Raw genomic sequence first — 26,532 nt, forward strand, 5'->3', positions numbered from 1 at the left:
CGCTCTGCCTCGCAGTAACATATTTAAATCAATATTTTTCCAAGGGAGCTTGAACGCTCCGCTGGATCCCTGGAACAGGTATCGGCAACCAGTGGATTATGGGCCGTGAGTGCCTTTAAATATTAATCAAAGGGATAGGCATAGGCCTATTGTCACTGTCACTATTGTCGCAAATCAGTAGGCCGACATTTCTGAATTAGCCCCCCCCTAAATTTTTTTCTGGGTGCGCTACTGATGAGAAGCATGACCAACAAAAGGCTACTTGACCACATGAAAATAAAAGACGTATTGACTATAACAGAAACTACACCCAATTGCAACAACAATAAAATCAAAAATTCTAAAAGTTTTCGGCAATACTAAAAGATCAAAATACGAAGTCAGCAACATCCGCATGGAAGGTAAAGTTAACAGAAAGAAAAAAAGAGTCAGACCACCAAGGTGATGGTATGACAGCATCAGGCATTTACCGAACTCAATTTGACAACACTAGGCGAGCTAGCTAAAAGGTGACTCATGGAAACAGATAATTCATGTTGATGCGCAATCTGCTGATAGCAGAGATGGCGATTGAATATACACAAAAATGAAATACACAGCAAAATATTAAAAATTGAGGTGACAAGTATGTTTTGATTGAATCTTTATCCTCGGACTGGGAAAGCTTCTTGACGAGCTTAATCCTGGTAGTTTCGCATGTACGGTACTTGTAAAGACTTTGAATCACTGACCCAGGCCCAGTCACCAAGATTGACAGGGTGAAGTTTCCGATTGTTAAAGTGTTGTTGCCGGAGAATTGTTCCATCCATTAGATGCCGCTGAATGGAGAGCAGTCCTTAACAGTCCTAATATGTTACTCAAGCGGTGTGCCTCAGGGAAGTTGCCTTGGGCCTCTGCTGTTTATTGCCTATGTCAATGACGCTGATGACTACATTAGTCACAGCACCTTGTTGAAATACGCGGATGACATGAAAATCTACACAGAATTGAGCAGGGATGATCCCGATCTTGCCTCATCCCTGCTACAAACGGACTTGAAATTGTTAATGGACTGGTCTGAATCCTGGCAACTACAGTTTAATGTTGACAAGTGCTCCACTCTGCACTTTGGTCATGGCAACTTAGAGCATCAGTATGTTCTAGGTGACATGCCAATTGCCCCTAAAAAGAGTGAAAAAGACTTGGGCGTTATGATAACGACTGATCTTAAAACATTCACCCATGTCTCGTATGCAGTTAAAAAGGCGGAGATGGTCCTGGGTGTTTTAAAACGAACACTGGTCAGCAGGGACAAGCATGTCTTTTTAAGATTATATAAACAGTTGATCAGGCCCCACTTGGAATTTGCAGTGGCGGCTTGGAATCCCCATTCTGTTCGGGACATTGATTTGCTAGAGAGGGTGCAACAACGAGCAACAAAATGCATTCATGGACTGAAAAACCTAACCTATGAACAAAGACTGTTTGAACTAGACCTTCTCTCGTTGGAAACCGGAGATTAATTTTTGATTTGACAGAAGTTTTTAAATTAGTTCACAATGTTTCGATATCACCATGTTCCAAATATTTCCTTTTTAACTCTAATTCAACCAGAGGCCATAATTTTAAATTGCATAAACAGTTTGCTCAACTGAACTGCCGTAAATTTTCCTTTGCCAATAGAGTAGTCGATACTTGGAATAATTTACCATATGCTGTAGTCAATAGTATGTCTATTGCGACATTTAAGCGACGTGTCGAAAACTATTTATGATTGTGTCTTATCTTTTTTGTTCCTTGTGATTTTTGTTTTCTCTTCAAAATTTTCTTATTTTTATTTATTTATGTTTTCTTATCAATTGTTATCTGCGAGTATGTTAATGTTTTTCTCTGTAGTACCATGTGTAGTGGACCAGAATACATTATTATTATTATTATTAAGCGTACACCCCGAGAGTCGAACCAGCGCCGATTGATCTTGAAGCTTCTTCGTTCCAGAAGTCACGCGCTAACCAACTGAGGTATCGGGGCAGACTTTTGCAGTTAACACCAGGAGATAAGCTAAAAAACAGTGAGCATCTACAACGACAATAAATTACACAGTTTGAAAAATAACAACCTGAGTTGCAACAACCCACATAATCCAAAAACACTGCAAAGTATAGAGAGGATATGTTCACTGAAGCATAATTTAGTACTGTAGTTGTTCTAACTTGTAATGACATTTCTTTATCAAACTTCATATAAACAAAAACAAAGATTATGCCCATAATGAAAAATGTATCCTAAATTTTTCTGAAGGTGTTGCCAATGCCACCCTGTCAATTTTCTTTTAATATAATAATAATAATAATAAATATTTGATGTTGTAAGCACAGAGGTGCTTTTTCATCATTCTGATATATATTACGCATTTGCTGTTACTTAGGTTAACAGCTAGTTTCATAACTAATAATTCTAACCATCAATAACATTTGATAACATATATAAACTTTTAGAAGACATATTAGTGGGAGCAGAAAATGAAAAAAAATACGACCATATGTACATGAAAAATACATACACAATAGTACTGTCACTTAATACATAACATCATAAGATGATTTCAAGGTAAATTTCAATGGATCACTGCTCCAGTGCTTGTCAAGCCTTGCCTTGAATGCATTCAAGCTAAGTGCATTTATGACTGTTGGGGGTAAATTATTCCAGGCATTTACTACATGTACCGTACTGTGAAAAAGTTGCTTCTCCTCCTTGACATAGTTTGTGGCTTATACAATTTTACCGTAATTTACTTAATTACCGTACTTATTTCGGTCTCAAGCACAATATAACATTAGCCTCGTGTCGCTTTTATCTTTTTTTACACCTTTGGTATGTTGACGTGCAGGCTCGAATCTAAGAGTTTTTTTCGGGGGGGGGGGGGCCAGAAAATTTGAAAATCAATTAAAAAGAAAGAAAAAGCTAAACAGATATGAACAATGATACTACGACATATACGATATGCCAGAAAATAGACATTAAAACAACCATTTTCATCAATTGTGATGCCGAGGGACTAATATCAGCTGTTTAGAAGCATATCAAACCATTTGATGCGGAAACATACAATTTTTCACAAAATTTCGGGGGGGGGGGGCCGGGCCCCCTGGCCCCCCCCATAAATCCTCGCCTGTTGACGTGCATTGTTGTTGCTGTGATGGTCAGAAATTGCCGAATGGTCGGCAGCAGTGGCCGAGTGGTTAGCGCGTTGGGCTCGCAGTCGAGAGCCTGCATGTTCTACTCCAGCCACCCGCACTTGCTGTTGTTTCTCTGGGCAAGAAACTTTACGATAATTGCCTCTACCCAGTGATCGATTTCGAGTAATGGGTAGTACCAAATTTAAGTCGTAAGTAGAGTAGACAACCGGAAACAGACATTGCAGTCGACTGCAGCGTGGGTCAGGTGTACGTCGGAAGGCGTACACCGATGCATAGCGCTCAAGTCCGCTTTCCCGCAATGCAGGATAATGATAATAAAACAATAAAAAAAATAAAAAAAATGAAAACATCTGAACTGAACATTGCATTGTTGAGAAGGAGCGATCTTCCTGGCTTCAGCAAAGAAAATCGTCAGCAGAGAAAGGTGAAACAACCGAAGTGAAAATAATTCTTTTTGTTTGTTTGTTTGTTTTGCTTTGTTTTATTATCTTTATCCTGCATTGCGGGAAAGCGGACTTGAGCGCTATGCATCGGTTAGGGATGGTAGAAGTAGGGGATTGCTTACTCAAAATTCAGGTGGACAACTGGAGGGTCACAATGTTATGACAAAATTTGATGCAACTACAGCTTGAGGTCTACTGCCATAATGTCGCATACTCAGGTGCAGTTTATATGACCTGCCCACGTGTGTACAAAGTTTGTATCGCCAAAACGAATGTATAAAAATATGTAATATCATGTTTATTTAATAGTATTCAAATTATGATAATGCAGGGGTAGAATCCACGCTACAGTGGTAATGGTACGTAGCCTCACACTGCTGCAGTAAGGTTTTGCAGATTTTCTACCACCCAAAATTTTAACCAAATATAGCAATTCATTTGATGAGAATGAATTTACCTAGAATCAAAGAAAACGTTGTGCAGTTCTGCTAATTTTTGAACTTCTTAGTAACCCTCCAGCTGTCCATTTTGCAAGAAAAATCATTAAAGTGAGTCGTCCCGGTATTCCACTGTCCCTAGCATCGGTGTACGCCTTCCGACGTACACCTGACCCACGCTGCAGCCGACTGCAATGTCTGTTTCCGGTTGTCTACTCTATTTATGACTTAAATTTGGTACTACCCATTACTCGAAATCGATCACGATCATCGGAGATAATGTAAAAATTGCCTAAAAAACTGTGTCAAAAAGAAGTGAAGACTTTTTTTATAAATCTTATCTTCTGCTGGACAGAAATATTCTCGTAGTCGGTTTGTCCATTTGCAGTGAAAAGTAAAGTTGCTTTTGGGAAACTGCTATGCAGCTGGTGAGAACTTCAATCGGCTGAGTCTGGCAACGCTCTTTTGCGTGGATTCACTCCTGCTTGCAGCATTTCCATTTTTGCAAAACTGAAGTCTCAAGTCTGAGGCAAGAGAACTATTGAGCGTAGATACTTTGCCCCCCAGCCGTGGCGTGTGCTAGTTGATTTGTAAAAGCGTGCAGTTCAGCAACGTGAGCGTCAACAGTCTGATAGAAATAGTGCAATTACATCAAAAAACGGTACTATAAATTTTTGAATTAATTTTGCACTTAACGGGTTAAAAAGCGCAACTCGTTTATTTTTCCATTGTTGCGGTGATGGCTATCAACTAGAAATACTTATAATAGCCTAGGCCATAGTGGTTGGTTGGTGAAACAAAGCTTTCGCAGACTCTAACCTAGAATAACAACAAATAAATGCCGGACACTCGCATTAAAACAACAATATATTTTTCTGTTCACTGTAACATTTCGTGTGAAAAGCATTGCCAGTTTAAGCAGCTTCACTCACTGAAGCCATGACATATTTTTCTGTTCAATGTAACATTTTGTGTGAAAAGCATTGCCAGATGAAGCAGCTTTACTCACTGAAGCCATGATTAACAATAAATAAATGCACACGCATTAACAAAACAACATATTTTTCTGTTCAATATAACATTTTGTGTGAAAACTGAAAAGCATTGCCCTACCTGCCAAGCTGATACAATCTGCAGACTTTACTAGGAATAGCACCTAAATGAACAAGCGCAACAGTGCTCCGCCCCCAGGGCCGTAGCCAGACCGCAGAGCAAGGGGGTCAACTTTTACTTAGGCGGGGGGGCCGAATCAAATTGAATCATCATAATTGTAGCTGTTACTCGAGAATGTTGGGATTTTGCCAGGGGGGCAAAATTTTTTTTCCAAGCGGGCGAGGTCCCGGCTGGCTACGCGCCTGTCCGCACTTAAATATCCTAACGTCACACCAGACGCCCTATTTGACCGGCGCCTAACTGTCTGTGCCTAAAAGACTTGCTCCCTGTAATACTCCAATATCATTCTGCCTTTCTGATGGCAATCTCCTTACCAAAGCTTTATTATTCTGTCTTTTTAAAACAGCACATAAACAAACCTTCCATTTATTGTTATTAAGTGAAATTCATTTTTGCTACCAAGTGTAAAATATGTTATTTAGGGTTGTAAAAGGGTGGAAAGTTTCCGGGAATTTTGGAAACTTTCCTGGAAACTTTCCGGAAATTTTGAAGGACACGGGAATATTGGGGAATTTTCATTTGGCTTTTATTATGTTTAAAAAATTTGTTAAATATTTCATCAATTAGAAAAAAATATCAAAAACCTATCTTTCTTATTTTCTTTAATTACTCTAAACACTAATTTGGTGTTAATTAAGAATGAGGCTTATTATGCATACTTTTTAAATATTTAAAAAAATACTGATCATATTTGGGAACACTCACACCAAGGTCCGCAATAGGCTCGCAAATGAAAGGGTGGAAAAACTAGTATCAGTCAGGTCAAACTTGGCATTGTTTGAGCCCTGTGAAGACAAGTCAACTCAAATTGAAGTTGACTCTGAAGTCGATGACGCTGCCAGAACAGTCATTAGTTCATCATCTGAAGAAGCCGAGCAGGAGGAGATGCTAACCGGCAGCAACTAGAACAACGACTTTGTAACTGACTCAGTATTGTTTTTCTTTGTAAAAAACAGATTGGTGGTGATTCATTTTTGGAGTTATTAAACTAAACCATGGGTTTGTATGTTAAGTATTTTAGTTATACAATATACATAGTACTTTTATTCTAAACAGTATAAAGCCATTATTTTCCTGTTTCAACATCAAATTAAGATTGTTTTGGATGTTTCCGAAAATTCCCCAAAATTCCCGTTAATTCCCAAAATTTCCATGGAAAGTTTCGGCTCTGAAAATTACCGGGAATTTTGCAACCCTAATGTTATTAGTCATAGATTTACAACTGACTTCATTAACTGTAAATCAATGTTTAATCATTTATTAATATTGTTCAATTAATATTGTTCACCAGTCAATATGTATATTAATGCATTTCAGCTTAAGGAAACAAATATTATATGATGCATGAGCAGTCTGTTGTCACTCAAATTTGTGATCATTGTAAAGTTTCATTTGTGAGAGTTGGAGAATCTGTGCAGTTTATTTCTGCGGATGGTTTCAGGAAGACCTTTTGTTCAACAGAGTGTAAAAATAGTTTTGCTGGAAGAAATATTGTGGTGTGTGCAGGCTGTGGGGTGTATCTGAAACCAGGTCAACTTGCTTTGAAGTTTGTAATCTCAAATGAAGAATTTAGATTGTTTTGTTCAAAGAAATGCCTTGAAAAAAATCCACATGCAGTAAACTTAAACAACCAACGTCAAGAATGTTTGAATGTGGAAAATGAAAAATCCTCTTCCAATAAAAGTTCCAACATTTCCAACAACAAAGACGATGTTCAAGCACTTTCTGCTCTTACTAAAAACAACAGGTTGAAGCAAGAACGCAACTGCTGCTTTCAATGCTTTAATGAAATTATCTCTTTTGATGCAGCTCAGCCAAGAACTTTACAGCATTATGGAAAAACGAAACAGTTTTGCTGTAACATTTGTGTAAGTGAATTTAAGTCACACAATCAAGAGTTATGTCAGTGTGCTTCATGTGAAAAAGAATGCGATATCTTCACCATGATAGAAGAAGTTATTAACAATCGAGAAATTTATCGCTTTTGTTCCATCAGTTGTCAATCCAATTATGTTGAAAAGTCGACTTCCATACAAAGTGTTGCTTTACAAAAGTGTGCTGTTTGTAAAACTACAGGAATCACCAAGTTTCGAGTAGAAAGGAACTGCTTTTTTAAAGGGTTTTGTTCTGATACATGTATTGAAAAATATAAGCAACACACAGCTGAAAAACTTAAACATTTTCCCAATAATATTAAAGGAGAAAACAATTTAGCTTCTAGTAGGATTACCAGTGGCGCTGATTTATCCTTGGCGTACAGTAAATATAAAGCCAGCAGTTGTGACAGTCAAATAACTCAGACTTCCTCAGAAAGTCTTACAAATCAACAAATATATATATCAGATGATCAGAACACACAAGCCTCAAATGAAACTGCATTTCCATTTATGCCACTGCATGAAAACACTGATCCATGCTACACAGCTCTACGTTCTAGAACAAAAATATCAAAAAAAGATGTCTGTGTACAAGCAAACACATTAACATCAGTGCAAAGAAAAACAAAATATGTTCAAGTTCAGAAACAATCTCATGACGCACATACACAAAGTGAAGACACTGGTCCCAGAAAAAGCAAGGTATTACCTGTCCCAGTACCGATACCAATATATGTACCATGTCCGATGAAGATGTTTTGTGATTATGCCCCATTTCCTGTCGCTGTGCCCATCCCTGTTCCTGTGCCAGTATTTTTACCTACCACTTTAACTAATGTTGATAACATTATTAAGACCATTGAAGATTTGAAAGAAAATATTCCTTCAAATCCGGTAGAAGCTGATTTGTTGGCAATGGCTGATGCTGTGGCAGGTGCTGAAACTGCAGACCAAGAAGATAATTCCAACTTAAAGGATTTAACAGCAATTGAAGTTGAAGAAATCATGAGAGAAAGTAGTCATACTTTGGATGATTTTGATGACATTGATTACCAAGACGCCGCAGATATATGTGGCTTGGGTTCGATACCCATCAAACAATCTGGAAAAGTAGTATTAGATAATATTTATTTGATTTCAGACAAGGAAGAAGAAGAGGTGTTGCAACCTCCAGCTAAGCGAAGAAGAAAGGGAAAACGGTCAAAGGCTTCAAAGCCCAAACTTGATGAACCAGATGAAAACAACTTACACCATGAATATGGTCTTAATTTGTGGAAAACTTGGGCTGCTGAAAATATTAAAACTACTGCAATGCCTCAAACTTTAGTTATTAGTGATGATATTCCAGTAACATCATATGAACTAAACCAAATGCTTTGTCAGTTTTGTCAGAATCTCAAACGTCCATCTGGCTCTTTGTATAGAGCTGATAGCATGTTTTACATATTTCTTGGCATTCAAAAACATTTACAAGATGTGGATAGTGTGAGTAATATATTCACAGATTTTATTTTTGCAATGTTTGAAAATGAGTTTTGCAAAGCGATTGAAATGAGATTGCCAAAGTCACCAAGGTCTTGGGGCCTTTCAAGTAGAATAACGGAAGAGCATTTATGGAACTGTAATCAGCTTGGAGCTCATTCGCCAAAATCTTTGTTATTTACATTGATATATTTCATTACAAAGTATTTTATGCAAAAAACAGCTGATGATCATGCATGTCTTACTCTTGCCGACGTTTTACATTACAATTCTGCATACTTGAAAAACCCTAAAAGCTGCGAATTTAAGGCTTCTATTCACAAATGCGTTGAAGCAAAAAGTTACAAACGTATCAACATCGACAAACGAAATAACCTCCAACATGATGAGGCATTTTTGTATGAGAATAAGGAAAATTTGTTACGTTGTCCAACGCGCCTTTTAGAATTTTACTTATCAAAGTGTCCTTCTGCAATTCGATCTCAGTGCAACGATTTGTTTTATCTTGCTCCTGAAAAGTCTTGCGTCCCGGAATCCCCTGTGTGGTACAGCACCATCAGTCTTTGTGCGGATGAAATTCACAGAATGCTGGTCAGAATACTGCTTGTTAAAGACATTTATGATTTCTGGAAAAAAAAGTATGGCTGATGAGAATCCTGGCAAATTATTTTAATGATATTGCGAGTGAGAAATCACGCCTTGTTTTAAATGGATTGCAGGAATTTTATATTCAAAAAGAGGAATCTTTTTTATAAGCCGTGTCCTGGAAATTTTACAATTTGCATGCTTGCAACAACTCTAGTGCATTCATTTGATTTGGAATGTTTTGTGTCCATTGGTGATTGCTTGTAAACCTTATATATATACGGTTTGTGAAGCATGTGCAAATTGCTGACATTGAATTTTTGTAAATAATCAGGTATAATGTGTATTGCCTACATCAGTATAGATGCACGATTTTGGCTAAATTTAGAATGAAACTAAGAGTGAAAAGCATACACCTAGTATTTTTAATTTACAATTTGTGTTATCTTAGTGTTTGCATTTTGTCATAAAGTCTGCAGTCATTATTTTGTCCAAAACAGTAATTTTCAACTGTTGCTTACCAAGTGTGTTCTTTGGGTCTGCAAATACAATACGGTACCATTTTGATTTGCTTCTTACTATGACTGACCAGTAACTAAGCTATCTTGTTATATTGTGTGTTGATCATTATTTCTTGCCTACCTTTCTGCCGTTTTCGTGTGTGTCAAGTGTTTATGACGCTTTTCGAATTACTTCAACCTAATTCATGAATGTTGCGTTGACGTAACGACCAACGCCGCCTTAGCGTAGTGGCTCGTTACCTGAATGACTTTGTCACTAATCTGTCTTCCTGTACTTATTCTCGTACCCCGTTGCTTTATAAAGAACAGGAGGAAATTGAGAGTTAAAAAATAGTTTTGTCTACAAAGTTCAGCTAAAATACGTGGGATTATTTTGCTTACAGTTGCATACATGTCTTTCATTTTATCAAATCAAACATGAAAGGTTATTCAAACCATGTTCGCAAATTGCTGTTAAAATTAAGCCTACCTGCTACGTTTAATCATTACCAGTTGATTAACGTTGATTATTACGATACGTATGTGATGTTAGTATTGGCATCTAGAGATGTTAAAACATGTTTAGTCCCCCTTTGTTGTTTGCGTTTTTCGGAGCACGACATTTGGGCCCAAAAACGCAGGGTATACCAAGTAAGTGTCCTCAGTACGGAGCCAGGCAATGTAAGCGCTTTTCCGAGCATGGTGTATTCTGTTGGGTGCCAACGTCGTTACGACAGGTACGGTATAATTTAACACAGAACGGCGTCATTCAGATTGGAGTCATTTGAACCGCGTCATAAAGTCGTGGGCGTGTCCACTGTCCATGGGTCAGATTGTCAAATCTTCCAGTTTGTTCATGATAAGACAATGGCGAATGTTCTTAGTGCGTGTAGTTGGTTTTTGGATTTGCTACATATAATACTATATTTGGTCCTGCTTTTGGTTTATTATTGAAATTGTTTGAACAAGTCGTATTAAACTGTTTGTGACAATTTATTTTGGTCATTGTCGACTGCAGCTGCAAGCAGAAATACTCCAAGATTTTAATACGAATATGGAGTTCATAAAGGTTCATAAAGGAAAACTCGTTGTGAGCAGCAGCTGTACAGGCGACTTAACAAAACTTACATTCTCGTTCAAACGAAAAACAAGTTACAGAAAAATAGTGTTTTGCTTTAATCATTTACAAAATGTTTTTACTTATTTTTCATAATGTAGTTTTGCATTTCTTTCACACAAAATATTTGTGTATTTCGTCATTGATATACAATTGGGGTTTGTATAGGAATTTTCTGGAAGTATTAAGTGCAATGCCTTACTATGTGGGAGTGGATGTTGGAACAGCAGGTGTACGAGCAGCTCTTGTTAATTCTGGTGGTGTCATTAAAGAAATGGCCGAAGGAGGGATATATATAAATAATTTCGAATCAAACTTTTATGAACAATCTTCTGAAGAAATATGGCTGACATGCTGTGAGCTCATAAAGGTTTGAACATTTTTAGGATTATTTTTTGCTCTACTAGATCGACAATTACGCAATTCTGCAAAACAGCTGATTTACATTGTTATGTAAAATATGTTTTTTTGTAAAAAACATAACCTAAGTGACGAGTTTGTAACTTAGATTTAGTGTGCAATTTACTCCATAGCGCAGTATAAAAACAGCCGACCTTACTCAGGAAAAACAGCAAGGTCGAGCAATAGTAGCCCAATCCTTAGTGCGTACAGTTGAATAATGAATAGTTTCCAATTCGACGCACGCAGTGGATGGAATAGTTTTCGGGAAATGAAAGCTTCACGCTGCCAATCTCGGTGACTTGATTCTGGGTCAGTGGTGCAAACTCTCTGTAAGCGGTTTATGTAAAACTGTCAGGATTAGGTCCGCCCAACCGAAATGATTTTGCCAAGAAAGGCCGTGATATGGCTCACCTGCCTACTCTCTAGATACGAGAAGATAAGGTTATTAATATTATACTAAGCATTCGGTACTAAGGAGAGTAGGGTGGCCAGTTCCTTTCGGCCGCCTTTTCTGCAGCAATTATGCCCACCCAATTTATTACACCCTAGGTAGAGGTGAGCGGTGTTTTCGAAAAACAGCTTAAGCATGCAGTCGAACCAGGTTTGCATACTTGGAAAGCCAACGCCTTAACCGTTGCGTCGGATTATTCCGCTCCAACGTGCACTAATGAGGGACGACACCATCTGCGGCAAGAAAGTACAAATCGCGGATCACATCATTTGCTATTACGCCTTCCAATATGCGTCAAACTGTGTACATGGTCTGCGTGAACTGGATGATCAATCAATACAACAACTGCTTGCCATTTGCCCTAACATATAGCTCGACTGACCGCCATTACTCGAGGGTGATAAAAGGCAGAACACTTCGATTCTTGGAAAAATCTTCACTTTTATACCAATAGCCAATCACGCTTTACCGAAGTTGATCCTAACTCGATAAATCAACCCAATTGATGCAAACGCGGTCTCCACAACTTATGATTGGTATTTTTTTAACAGAAAGTCACGAAGAATGTCAGCGCGAAGGAAATTCACGGCATTGGATTTGATGCAACTTGTTCCTTGGTGGTTTTGAATGAAGACTTTTCTCCAGTTCCAGTAAATTCCACCAGTAATTTGTTCAAATCTTTGTTTTGTGAAGCTTAAATTTTGTTGAGTGCAGTGCACGGTCAAACTGTCGTGAGCATGTTCTAGTTTTTTTCTGCATACCTCCTTCTAGACCCAGGCTCTATGACACTCATATTTTTCGCTTTGATCATCAGAAATAAATCTTTAACTGTTTTTTTTTGTTCAAGGTAAAACGGACAAATGCTTTAATGTCATGATGTGGATGGATCATAGAGCAAAGGTTGAAGCAGATTTTATAAATTCTACAGGCCATGAAGTGCTCAAGTACGTTGGTGGAAAGATGTCTTTAGAAATGCAACCACCTAAATTATTATGGCTAAAACAGGTAGCGTGGACAGTTGTACACTGTAGCCTACAGGGACTGTGTGGCAGAGATTCATGCCCTTTCTGACGCACATGTATAGCTAACTATCCAATATTTAGCGTATGACATTCATTCTTGTTCATATATAGGTCTATGTTCTTTTGAAAGGTTCATGGATTGATTCGACGCATCATTTTACAATAGGAACTGTAATTTTTCTGCAAGTGGGACGGAAATATAAACGAGAGTATGCTTTAAAACAGGGGTGACGAACCTTTTTGCGGTCGCGGGCCACTTTGTCAATTACACATGAGTTATCGGGCCACACAATTTTTTAATCGTAACCTACTATGAAATCTTTTAGAAGCGACTCAAGATATTATTCATGAAAAGTAACAAACGGCAGATGAAAGCAATAAAACCCACACAGTTGAAATTATCTTACGCATAATCGAAACATACAACAGTAAAAAATAAAAACAAATCAACTTGAGCAAAAAGGATAGAGCAACAGCACTTGCACTGATAATTGCACTGATAAGCGATTGTCAAATTGTTTTGCGGGCCGCACAAAATTCTTTGACGGGCCGCATGCGGCCCGCACCTCTGCTTTAAAACGTTTCATCTTTCGCATGAGAGGTTTTTCGACGGTTTGGTATAAAGTCAGCTCATGCTTTGCTTCATCGTTTGCCAGTGAAAAGTTTGAATTTTTAAAATAAGGCTTATTTGAATAACTAATTTTTATTGGCCGCGTAAATTTCTTTGAATACATGGTAATCGGAAGCTGTTGTTACTGGCCCGACTATTTGATACTTCAAATAATTACTGTTTTTCTGCATGTTTTATCTCCACAGCATTTGCCGCAACAATGGAAAAAAGCTTACCATTTTTTTGACCTGTCAGACTTTCTAACGTTTAAAGCCACATCATGTTTGTCTCGATCTCTTTGCTCTATTACGTGCAAATGGGCGTATTCTGCTAAAAACGGCTGGAGTAAAGACTTTTGGCAGAAGATCGGCTTGAGCGAATTAACTGACAATAACTTTGCAAAGATTGGTAAATATGTGACGTAGCCTAAACGTGGTGACTGCTCAGCTTCGTACTTTTCATTTTATTTTAACGTTGGTGTAATTTAAATACTGTGTTATTAGTAATTTAAGTACCAATTCCTATTGCAAGAACTTCGTGAGAAGATGGTGAATTTTCATTGATCAAAAATTCCAATGCTGATATTAATTATCCAATCCTAATGAACAACCGCAACTTCCGCATGTCAGAAGGTTTTGTAAATAAATCTCAGTTTGATTTTTTAAGAAGATGCTAAGCTAAGGTGTATCAATTTTGCTTTCAGGCAATCATGCAGTCGATCCTGGCTCGCCTGTGGGGAATGGTCTGACAGAAGAAGCGAGCCGGATGATGAACTTGTGTCCAGGCACTGCAGTTGGAGCTGGTCTAATAGATGCCCATTGTGGTAGGTGACGATATAAGCAGTGAGTGGCTTTGGTGATGCGATAGTGTCCCAGACGGCGAAAAAGTTGTATTGTTTTACACCATTTCAACGTTGCTAAACAATTTTCGTTGGCTGGATTAGCCTGAGATTCCGATATTATAGCATATACTCAAGCAACAAGCTCAAATAAAGCAGCATATCGGGAAACCGCATAGCAATGCCGGAGGCTCCGCTTGTGCGACGCTTACGATTTTTATCTCGTAATTTATTTCTCTCCTCGTCTTAATATCTCTTGAGTTATCTTCATCGGTCACATATTCGCTGCTTATGGGTAGTGAAGGGATTCGGCCCCAGGATAAGTATTTCGTACGGCTAAATTTTTGTAACTGTTATCTGCATATAATAGACCTATGCATAAAATAATCCTGATGAGGAAGGCATGACAGCGGGAAAAAATCGTTTATATTTGTTTGTATAGTTTTTATGCTGAACTAAAACAATCCAAAACCCTGTTATGTAATTGGTTTAATATGCTCGTGACACAGCATTACTAAACTCTTTGCCAAGGTCTCATTGTTAAGAATTGAAATGATTTGATAAAATTTGGCAGGTGGTGTTGGTATGATCGAGTGTGACGTGGAGGGATTGCAAGTACCTTGCGTCGGAAAACCGATTACAGAACGTATTGCTTTCATTTGTGGAACATCGTCGTGCCACATGGCTGTGAGTGGAATACACTGATTGGACCTATTTGATCAGTTAAACCTTGATTACACAAGCCAATAGAGGGCCAATCACAAGGACATGGGTCACTGAACTTTGTAAAAACTTAAATTCTTTTCAAATGCTTACTTAATGTATACAACCTGAAATGTTTGCCGTTTCTAATCAACGATTTGCGCTTTTTCAGTTGAGTGAAAATCCGTTGTTTGTACCAGGAGTCTGGGGACCGTATTTCTCAGCAATGATTCCCGACTATTGGCTTAATGAAGGCGGACAAAGTGCAACCGGCAGCGTGGTATGAAGTCTTCTGATTTTTAACTTTGTATAAAAAGATAAAAGACTTATAGGCATGCTAGTGAGTGCTCAGCTTTGTGCTGACATTCCCGCAGAACTCTATTCCATCAAATGAAATTTGAAAGAAGGAGTTCTTCCGAGCTGTCAGCACTAGGTTGAGCAATGAGCACTCACTGCCGCAGTTAGCATACTTGTATCGCTAACCATATCGGTGTAGCTTTCACGCTAACCGTGAGACTGAGACTTCCACTGACTACCGAACACAAAATTTTTTATTTTTCATTGACATTTCAGATTGATCACGTGGTACAATCACATCCTGCATACGAGCAATTGAAGGAAATCGCGCAATCAAGGTTTGTGATTTCTGCAGAACAATGACATTTTTGTGTCGCAATGTGCATAGTATTTACAGTTGACCAACCGCGCTTTTACTTTCCACAGCAACTGTAACGTTTACGAATGCTTGAACGATTTGGTCGTCAAGCTTTCTGAAGCCGGTAAAGAAAAGGCTGTTGGTTTTGTGACCCGGAACTTTCACGTTGGGCCAGATTATCACGGAAACCGTTCCCCACTTGCCGACCACGCTTTGTGTGGGGCTATTTGTGGCCTCACGTTGGACCAATCTTTGCAAGGCCTCGCGAGGCAATATCTTGCGACCGTTCAAGCCCTAGCTGTGAGTTCGCTAGTTTCAACATATATCTTTTGTGAAACTTCACATTTCTTCCATGAACCGATGTGATGTTCGTCTTTCGTTTCACTAACTCTGTACCAGAGATCGTTGGGAAGAAATTGGTCGCAAACTTTAAGAAACAGAGAAAACATTATCGCGTAACAGACTTTCGTTATTTTAGATAAAAATAAGTTAGAACACACATCTTCTGCGTAATAAAACAACTCGTAGGCTATATGTAAGTGTTGCAAAATATTTATGTCTCTCCCAGAGTGGCTCACGCTACATCGTTGACACTTTGGAGGCAAACGGTCACCACATCAGCACAGTGTTCATGTGCGGTGGGCTCAGCAAGAATCCTCTATATGTTCAAACTCATGCCAATGCTTTAAGTGAGTAGCAAATGTTTTTAATCGTGGATTTCTTTGTTTTAAACACATTTTTTGTAGCATCTGCACTGAACCATTGATTCCATCTTTAATTTTTCGAAAGGTGTTTACACTGTTTATCGTGCCAAACCTTTCAAGATCGGCCTAATAACTTGCTTCGGTCTCAAGCACGTTTTTAACCTTCGCATTTTGTCGCTTCTGTAGACCTTGGTTTTGCTAAACTACCTGTAGAACTAGATCAATGCAGTTACTTGTCCTTGAACCTGTTAAAATATAACATTACGCCAAATTCTTCACCAAATGGCGTTTTTCATGATGGTTCTGACACCATCGTTTCTTTGATGCGCTTAAAGAGATAACGGCAATGCTTTGTTGACTTATTGCAGAAAGACCGATAGTTCTAGGAAGAGAAGCAGAAGCTGTGTTACTTGGAGCAGCTGTTCTGGGCGCGTGTGCTTCGAAAGACTTTTCCTCGTTGCAGGTACAGTATGCACGCACTCATATCCTTCTCACCGTACGCTTTGAAGTAACTTTGCAGGTGAAATATAAAAATACCATTTCACTTGCAAATTTATCTGAATTGGCTTCCAGAACAATTATTCCTGACCTGTTGTTTAAGCATTTTTCTTTCATTAAGAGTGGCGTCATTTTCAACTTTTTGTTTAAAACTGCTGGTCAGAAAACTGACTTGTATTATGACTTCTTCTCAAGGTTGCCATGGCAACGATGTGCAAGCCGGGCAAAGTGGTTCAACCAGTCACTGAAACTTTTCCTTTCTACGACAAGAAGCACCAAGTATTTTTGGCCATGATAAAGCATCAAGTTCAATACAGAAATATCATGATGGAATAATTATTAATCGAGATGTTGTTTTTATAATTGTTTATTGTCATTCAATCATGGGGAAAATATAATTTTGAACACGACAGAAACAAATACTCCGATGGTGATATTCTGCAACAAATAGCACAATACTTTTCCTCCATGAAAATATAGCCAATACAAATTTGTGTTGCGAGGTAGATACAATGGACACATGTACTGCACAACATCAACAAGCTTAGCATAATGCATTCACATTGAGACGTGTAAAACGGTGTTTATTTGTAAAATATCTTACAAGCAGGCAACTTCCAGTAGATATCCACAAGCAAACAGTATAAATGGCCGCAATTGAGCGGTTAAATTGCATAATCATTGAGCATTTTTATTGACGAATAACCATAATGGGAAGCACTCGGCTAAAACAAGTCATGTTTACATTGATTCAACGTCTGTAAAAATGAGCAAAAAAATGCAAAAATGACGGATTTTGCTGTTTGGATAGCTTATAAAGGCGTGATTGCACGTGTTTGTTTACGTTAGCACAAAATGAGCATTAAGGTGAATATTCACTGAACTTCCCTTATAGCAAATCAGTTGTTTTTTACAGTGATTCAACGTCTGCAGACGACTGATTTCCTGTCTGGGCTTGTAGTAAAAATTTTGCAATTACCTTTTGTCCCGTTACTACAAAATATTTTGTCGACAATGTAATACAGTAGTATGCTACCTGTGAGCATAAAATGACACAACAGCCTTTACCTATAACACCGTTTGTAGACACCAATAGACTGTGTATATCACAGGACAAACAAAACAGTAGACTGAGACGAAAATACAGAACTCAATTTTTCACATTTAAAAGGCCACAGGCAAATCTGTTCGTAAAACCTTAAAATTAAACTCCGATTAGAGTATACGAGGCAATTAAATAAGCCAAGCATTCACGTAAAACATGTTTAAGCAAGTTAAATCAATCTGAATTCGAAATAAAACAGCAGGCTAAAAAACTGCAAGCCTAATAGAATCCTTGCCCGTATTATGTTATTTCGAAGTTTCGCATCAGAGTTGGCGAAACTTTCTACACACTGTGGACCCTAAGCGCAATGTATAAAAGCAGTTAAACTTTTAAAAGTTGTTTACAAATTATACACAAGCAGGAAATTACTCCAAACGTAGGTCCGGTGAAACGAAGTAAAAAGGCGAGAAATCAAAACCACAACATATGCAATGGACAAATCATGAAAGAGCACTCTTTAAGAGCTTTACCAGACAAGGTAAATAAGATGAATGGTGGTTCCTTCGGAAGATACGTTTGTTGCAGCGGCTAACAGCTACAGCTTTATAAGGAAGGAGAAATGAGAAACTGCAGAACAAAGTTTGATAGTCCCACACCAATGATGAGCGTATGAGCTACCCCGGCACACCACGACAGCCTACCTTGTGATTTTAACATAAGAATATGTACTAGGGAAGGCAAACAAAATACATACACGAGCCCGCACAACGATCCGCTGTATCTGCAATAGAAATATCATTGAAGTTGCTACAGGATTAAACATAGCCTAAACTTAGAAAATATAATATAGCTAATTACAACACCCAGTTCAGATCAATTTGAAAAGTGACGTCACTGGATTTAAGAAAAGTAAAACTGGTGGTCAAGAAGTTCAGTTGGACTCTGTCTACCTGTTCATAGGTGATCGCCAACAATGAAGATAGCCTACATACCTTATGATGTCACCGATGTGAGGGTAAAACGTGGCGATGAGCACGCACAATGTCAAGATGGAAATGTTCACTATAACCACGTGGACTCTCCTGAATAAAACGTTTCAAAGTTTAAAAATGTTCAGCTAATTACCACAACATGAATTCTTATAAAATGGCCCATTTGATGAAATAGCATAAGAGTGAAGCAATAACGAAAAGCGTCACCAAAGCATCTGTGATTCAGACTTTAAGTTGAAGAAACTTGCTTAGAAAAAACAACGCGAAACAGAATAACACCAAGAACTAAAGCTCTAGTCTATTGGGTCATTCCAAAGCCTACTAAACAATATCAAGCCAATTCACCAATCCTTTCAGAATGAAACTAAGTTTATTACAAAAAGTTCAAAATTAGTACCGTACTGAGATCTGTCGAGCGGTTCAAATTTGGTAAATACCAGAAGCTTTTGTAACACTTTGAAGCAATTCGAAAGCACAATACTGTATAGTGCTAACCCATCCACCAGCTATGAAAGAAGGCAAAACACAACCCACATAATGATCATGTGGTTCACTAAAGCAATACGGTATTAATTGCAGTGCAAGTTTATAAAAAAACAACTACAATATTATAAACGCAGTCAGCAGGTCAGTAGCAGGACTAATGTGGACTAAGGTCATAGCCGCAGGATTATTGCTTATTGCAGCAACGTATCGATCACATACCCCGGCCATGCGGTGTTGAAAAGTGCATACAAGGCATTTACACGAAACATGTAGGAAAGCAAGGGAAACACCGTCAGCATTTGAAACAATAGAAAGAATCTGGCAACTGTGGCAAATACATCTGACGTGGATAGGTTGTTCAGAAGATTCTGCAAAGCAATCGCTTTTTGAGTAAAAGTAGAATGATTAAATCGCCTCTGCGTGCCATATAAGAAAATCACACAACGGGAAAGCTTCACAGGGCTGGCTGATTTACGTCATCAATCAAATTATCTTCAGTTTTGAAAAAAAAAAACTTCTGCCGTGTTCTCACTTTCTAAAAATGTTTAACATAGCCTCTGTTTATTAGAGAGTTTGAAGAAAAGCGTATCTGTGCTATTAATACTACCTCTGACATATCTCTGAAATACAGAAATTCGATAAAAAAAAACAACTATTTTCATGGCAAGAATATTCAATGCAACTACTTACAGATGATATGCACGATTTTGGAAGTGGAAAGGATCCATAGAACAAAACGCCCACTGTTAGGTAGGTAAAAGCAACTAATATGTAGCCCAAGCTCAAGTCGCGCACATTGTGTTCCGGATATTCATTGTTTCTCAGAATGGTGATGACGGCACTGAAGTTGAATACCATGAACGTTTTGTAAACAAAGAAACAGAACCATTGTGATTTGAAACCAGTAAAGTTAACTATTTCAGTTTTATGCTCGGATTGATGTGGTACACTAAGGTTTGAATTAGGCAATGAGCATGCAAGCAGCAAAGTGTATAAAAAAATCATTCGATATTTCATTGACTAAGTTTTTGACTTGTAACTATGGGATGTTAAATAACACCTTACCTGTGAAGAAAAAAAGCCAATGACAGCATCCCGGTAAGAGCAGGAAAAGTCATTCGAAATTCCGGCAATTGAAAACCGGATGGATCCGGTTTTAAGTCATATTCAAAATTCCACCCCCAAGTGGCAGCTTTTGTGATAACAAAGGCAAAGATGAAAAATACCGATAAAGTTCCTGAAAAAAAAAATGAAGTGGTTTGTAATATGCAATAATAATTACATGCAATTCAAATAAATAGCAAACAATCTAAGTTCCCAGCTCTAATAGTTAGAGAGTCTAACAGACTTCAATCACACGATCGAGGAAAAGATTTGACAATTGGAATTAGTAATTTTTGTTCTGATCAAGTTTTTTTTTGACGACGTTTTGGGCTATGGACTCTTGAAAACCCCAACAATCACTTTGTATGTGAATTACAATACAAAGTTTCTTCTCGCAAATTTCATACAGCAAGACAAAGATAGAAGCAGAGAAATAAATAAGATGGATCTTTTAGTGTAAAAAAAATCGCTGTCTGAGTTGGTGACAGACCTGGCACCTGGGCAAGGCGGCACAGTCACTCCTTAATTTCGCCTTGCAGTAAAATTGCGGGATAGTTATTAGTTACACTTTATTAGTGGCATCCACAAGCGGTGTTATTTAGGCCGTTAAAAAGAGAACGGGGAAAAATTTTTGAATGGCTTCTTGTGCTTACTAGGACGTGACTAACTCGATAGGAAGCAATAGTTGCGGCTACCCTGGTTCTTGGATTTGGTGAAGACTGACTTCCGTGCTGCAAGCTGTGCCAAATTTCAAACCTCGTACTTTTGTGACTCGTGACGTGGTTTTACGGGAATCCCATCTCGTATCACCCGAGTGCCTTTTTTAAATGTCGCTACTGATGTGTTTCTTAGCCAGCATCTTCCTTGCGTTTTACACATGGTTTCAAATCACACAAACAGGTTATCAATGAGAGGTGACAAAAATTATTACCTTTCTTTCGTTAATCTACTAATTCCAATTTGTCAAGCTTTTTTTTACTTGAAAGTTTCTCTGACAATAAAGTGGAAAAGTTCTTCGCTTACCGAAGCAGTTAAATTTGGTGAAAATCGTCGGAGATTTGAAGTTGAGTAGTGGAAATACTATCAAGGCAAGATACAGTGGTACTGTTCCATCCAAAGTCCAGGCAGGAGAAAAGCTTTCTTCCTTGGAGCTGTCCAAATTGAAAGTGTAATTGAGCGAGCCATTGTGCGGAATAGTGGTTGGACACAGAACTTCATCGGAGCGTGTCGCGTTCTCAAGACCTGTAGCTCTATCTGAAATAATTCAAATATCAATCGATTTTAAAATGGATTTATCAATTGTTGTATTTGTGTAAACAATGATTTTGCTGTTCTTCTTTGTTCGTTGGCCTGCTGGCTGGTGTGTCGCATATTTATGTATTTTCCTATTACCGTGTGCATTAACCACGAAACACAAGTATTTGTGATGCAATAAATATGTATTGACACTGGCGCTTTTGATGCCTCTGATAAGCATTTATCCTCACAAATCATTGTAACATACGAACAGGGAGAATCAATGTAAAGCTTCCCTTTGTTATCTGGATTGTTTCTTTAACTCACCATGAACAAATACTCCGCAAGTATAAAGAAAGTTACTCATTAAAACCCAGTAAACCATCATTCCCCCAAGAAATGCGACGAGACAAAAGGTAACGGCAACCCATTCCCCAACACTGCCGAGATAATACTTGCACACGTCGGAAAATTCAAACACTTCAAAATCTGTAATAGAAAATTATATCATATATTTACTGCAAATTTTACACGTAGCAGACGTTTGCAAACGCGCAATCACTGTAAAAAGGACGTATTTTAATATATGGGATTGCAGTTGACCCTCTCACAGCAAGATACTCTCGTACGTTTTTTGAAGAAGACACTTCTCAGTGAGTGAGTTCAGTGAGTTTTGCAAAACAAGGCTGACGTGCAGTCTGGGTTACGCTGAGCGGACTTTTCCTTGACCAATCTATTAAAACGGTCCACGCATTGCCACCTACAGCAACTAAGTAAACGAACTAAATCTGAAACGCACTTAGTTTCTTCACAACGTTTGCAATTGCACAAGAATAAAAACGTTACACAACAAAAACACGCAATGAAATTGCAGATCACAACTTTCAGCAACAACTTCCGAAGTTAAGTTTGACGTGTCATAAACATTGAGCACAATTACACAAATTAACATTGGACTACAGTATACAAAAAACAACATTTTTACAGGCAGTTTGCATATAACATAAAGAGAACTACCAAGGTCCAGACACCTTTACCTAAAGAATCTTTTGACAGCAGAACGCGATATGCCGTATACAGCGTTAGAGCACCCAGGGATAATATCAACAACACACCAAGGGTAAAACCGGCCTGGCTCACCCCCCATGGCATTGAAAGTAAGGAGGTCCCCATCATAGTGTTCCAAATAGCAAATCTATATTGAAAATATGTCAGTAAATGATCCGCGCTGTGCAAAAAAACAATAAACCAATTACCTTGCTTTCCAGAAAGATTGAGATTGGCGTTTATTTTTCTTGCGAGTGTAAATACACACATTCAAAGCAAAGTCAAATAATACAAACAATCATATAGAATGTGTGGATACTGCAACGGGTGGCTGCGAAGTGACCTGAAAGGTTTTCTAGTCAAGCAGCCACCCAGCAAAGTTCCAAAAAGAGAAAAATTTAAACGTTTATTTGCTTGGCACCACGTATGAAAGAGAGATGAGTTTGTAAACTTGGAACTGATCAATTGCAAGCAGTTTAAAAAAACAATACCAACAATCCAACATTAAACAACCTTTCCATCAAAATCTTGCACATTTTCATGACCTGAACGAAATTCAAACTTGATTCTACAGTTTATAAGTGAAAAGAAGAGTTCAACTTTTAGTTCACAAGTCCACAAGAGTTGATCAAGAAACGACGACTTACATTGTGACTATGCTACTTTGCTTTTCTGTCGGTTTAGCAGGAATCACATAGAACAGCCATGATGGCAACACATGGTCAGGAATCCGCTGCAAAAACTTTCAGCTATTATATGTAAACTCTGAAAATTTACTTGAAATGTTAGCTGAACACCATTCCACAAATCATGCACAGTATGCAAAAACACTGCATAGTAGCAACCCAGGCAGCAAATCAATCATTTTTGGATTGATTCAACGTTTTTAGATGTTAAATCAATGTAAAAAACAGTTGTTTTGCTGTCTGGTAACTAGCATCTGTAGCATGTAGGTCGCTATGGTATATGCAATGAAGTTTACAACCTCTGATTAACCAATTCTTTATCGTTATATTCACTGACATTGTATTCCTCTAATAGACTTTTTAGCACTTACTTTATAAATACTCTTAATTTAAAAAAAAAAATTGTTTGAGTGTATGTATTTTTTGAATTTTTAATATCCTTTTGGTATTAATTGCCACTGGTAATATATTATAATACCGTACATTTAACTGATTTAATCTCAGACAAAACCATACCATTCTTTCATCAGAGTGATGAGTTAGTCTGCTGTAGTATTTTTGTCGATTGTGCATTATAGAGAGACCAGGCAAATCCTCATGAGTAACAGACATTCTTTGGGATGTTTCTTTGGGAACCTCACTAGCCAAGGAACCGGTGTTTATGCCAACTAGATTCTCTGGAAAATATATATATATTGGGATCGTGGAAATATGAAAGTGTACATTAATCACAAATCACATATTCTATCAAAACAACATTTACGAAAACATATATAATAATAACTGAGTGTATAACAATTTTAAGTGGTTTTAAACAGCATGCAAAAAGCTTTGTAGTTTAAAAGTCAGTTAAAACTTTAAACGTCAACAATAATGCGTGTTTAGCAGACGTGCATTGCTCTTAGTGCTTTACTTAGCAAACAGGCATAACCAAGTATATTAATAGTATTGGTCAACTTGTTAATCATTTAACCAATATGCAATTATCCAAATCTTTGATTTACAGATGTGCTAGATACAATCATTTTCAAACAAGGAACTTCCTTTGGGACAGTAAAAAATCTGCAGTTTAAAAAAATAAACTAAATTAATGATACAGCCTAATGCGGCCAGATATCAATCAAAAATACATTTTTTTGTTGTCAGCACTCTGCAGTGGATATATATACGTTTAAATGTTGAAAATTTTGAAGATCTGCACTAGTTTGAACTCACACATCCTTTTCCTGAGCAGATTTTGAAAACTAAAATGACTAACAATCAAAACAATACGGAAAATTAGATGATATAGTAGAATTGGGCTATAGTGACATGTTTTCAAAGTTCCCTTTAGGTGTCAGTACAGGCAAATTCTATTCTACTGTACTTAAATCGCACTTTTCTCTGCAGCCTCTTTAATTATTGAAAGCGATAATTATGAGGGATAGTGTGATATTGTGACAGCAACATAACAGGCGATAGGTTATGTTTTTTTTTTTTGCTGAGACTTTTCGGTCATTTGCCCGAAATGACTTGAAAAAATTCGGTCAATTTTTATTTATTTTGGTCGTTTTTTTCTGATGAAAATATTTCCTTTCAAGTAACTGAGTGATACGAACCAAAATTTGCACTTCCTGACTAGCTACATTAAGTTTTGCTGAGAAACGTTGTCGTGTTTTATCTGAAAAGAGAATTGACTATATATTTTTTTGGACATTTTGACCGAATTGACTATATTTTGTTCGGACATTTTGCTAAAAAATCGGTCAATGACTGATAAATGACCGAAAAAAAAAACCTAGATGTAAATTATGTTCTTCTTTTGCAGCATGAGTTTCCTATTCTTGTATTTCAAACAAAAAAATTATGCTGCAACAATTGAACTCGATGAACAGTTTGCGCTGCATGTTTTACACATTCTACAGCATTTATGCGATGACAGAATAGAAGTTTACATAAATTCTATGCAAATAACCAATACTTTTTCTTCATTTATCATTACACAAAACTAAAGATTTAGGAATAAATTCATTGGACTATTAATACAACCAAAATGGAAGACAGGATCACACACCAGTACTATTGCTGTTTTCACTTTCATAAAACCTGGGATGCATAAGTGGCATTCTAGATCTTGAAATTGCTTTTCGAAGAGGTGCTATTACTTCTCCTTCACTGACAGAAATTACTTCTGCACCAACACTGTAATCAGAAAGTAAAATTGTGATCAAAAGCAATATATGTGACTAATATAACTTGTCACAACTGTAACACTCAATAACTTTAAATTTCAGACATCATGTTGTAATGACTAACTATGTGTTCGAAATATCTATGAGTACTGAGTAGGCTACCATTAGTTACAGGATAATCAAAAACATATATTGTGCATATCTTTTAACATACCTTTTAGACATGCGTGTGACATCAGTTGGAGTGAATGACAATGCAGGAGGATCAATACATGATGTTGACAATACAGCCCATTCATTATCACACTGTTCAACATTTGAATTTGACATTATTCCTTCTTTCAGGAAACTTTTTAATCAACTATATTGCTATGGATGGAATTACAACTTCCAAGAATCGTTGCCCAATAACGATGTTAGCAAATCTTGTTTAGTTCAATGCACATTTATGTCATATTTTTTCACATCTATTAATTATATAAAGCTATGGGTTGCATCTGTACCATATGCATAAATTTGATTATACAAAGCGTTCATTCACTCCAACAAAGTTACTCCAGTAGGAAGCTTACATAACCAAAACTGCAAAAATTACCATAGCCATTAACCTAAAAGAAGTGGCTATTTTTCCACACTTAATGCCATGGTTACCATCAGGTGTTGCCAGAGTTAGGATTGAAGTTAGGAAAGGTTGAAGTTAGGAATAAGATGAGGGTTTGATCTTTGCCCAGGACTAAAAAAATTTCCAAAATACAAGTTTTTGTTTTCAACAGCTTTAAACTTTTCTCAAATTAGGGCAGCATTACTTATCTGGCAACACTATTGAGGCTATTATTACACTATATAGTGTAAATATAGCCACAGCCAACCTAAAAACCAAATGTGTTTTCACTTTCTTTAGAAATCAATCTATAATCTACAAACCATGAATTCAATAAAAAAATTTGAAAACCTCTTAACCACTCTGCATGCTCAATCGCAAAGAATGTATCCCACTTCAATTTCATCAAAATTAAGTTGTATCGATACGGTTATCCAGTAGCGTAGCCAGGAATTTTGAAAGGGGGGTTTTGACGACCCAGCGGCGGGG

At 37.5% G+C, this 26,532-nt stretch overlaps 4 protein-coding genes across 5 annotated transcripts; 3 read left to right on the forward strand and 1 right to left on the reverse strand.

Moving 5' to 3' along the window:
* The first annotated feature begins 968 nt into the window (after positions 1–968).
* Positions 969–1,502, forward strand: LOC145778981 (uncharacterized). The gene has a single exon (XM_082590564.1). The coding sequence runs from the start codon at positions 969–971 to the stop codon at positions 1,500–1,502; it is 534 nt and encodes a 177-aa protein (XP_082446690.1).
* Positions 1,503–6,572: 5,070 nt separating this feature from the next.
* On the forward strand, positions 6,573–9,343 carry LOC145778982 (zinc finger MYM-type protein 3-like). The gene has a single exon (XM_082590565.1). The coding sequence runs from the start codon at positions 6,573–6,575 to the stop codon at positions 9,237–9,239; it is 2,667 nt and encodes an 888-aa protein (XP_082446691.1). The 3' UTR covers positions 9,240–9,343.
* Positions 9,344–9,540: 197 nt separating this feature from the next.
* Positions 9,541–17,296, forward strand: LOC145779120 (FGGY carbohydrate kinase domain-containing protein-like). 2 transcript variants are annotated; one of them, XM_082590691.1, is made up of 12 exons: positions 9,541–11,163; positions 12,198–12,309; positions 12,494–12,651; positions 13,485–13,686; positions 13,982–14,101; positions 14,691–14,803; positions 14,991–15,098; positions 15,392–15,453; positions 15,542–15,773; positions 16,042–16,162; positions 16,546–16,640; positions 16,871–17,296. In XM_082590691.1, exons 1-12 carry the CDS (start codon positions 10,867–10,869, stop codon positions 17,009–17,011), a joined length of 1,761 nt encoding a protein of 586 aa, XP_082446817.1. In that variant the 5' UTR covers positions 9,541–10,866; the 3' UTR covers positions 17,012–17,296. The 2 variants fall into 2 exon arrangements, with proteins under 2 accessions (XP_082446817.1, XP_082446818.1); XM_082590692.1 differs by lacking the exon at positions 9,541–11,163 and having other exon boundaries at positions 12,204–12,296; positions 16,871–17,293.
* A 12-nt stretch (positions 17,297–17,308) lies between these two features.
* Positions 17,309–25,889, reverse strand: LOC145779119 (neutral amino acid transporter 9-like). Its single transcript, XM_082590690.1, has 12 exons — positions 25,657–25,889; positions 25,325–25,452; positions 23,788–23,948; positions 23,233–23,318; positions 22,576–22,733; positions 21,866–22,027; positions 21,326–21,556; positions 20,264–20,435; positions 19,889–20,039; positions 19,418–19,566; positions 18,713–18,802; positions 17,309–18,501 (listed from the first exon to the last, which is right to left on the reverse strand). Exons 1-12 carry the CDS (start codon positions 25,770–25,772, stop codon positions 18,324–18,326), a joined length of 1,782 nt encoding a protein of 593 aa, XP_082446816.1. The 5' UTR covers positions 25,773–25,889; the 3' UTR covers positions 17,309–18,323.
* Between the last annotated feature and the right edge of the window lie 643 nt (positions 25,890–26,532).

This window comes from Aplidium turbinatum, chromosome 10 (genome assembly GCF_918807975.1).
Source record: "Aplidium turbinatum chromosome 10, kaAplTurb1.1, whole genome shotgun sequence".
NCBI lineage: Eukaryota > Metazoa > Chordata > Ascidiacea > Aplousobranchia > Polyclinidae > Aplidium > Aplidium turbinatum.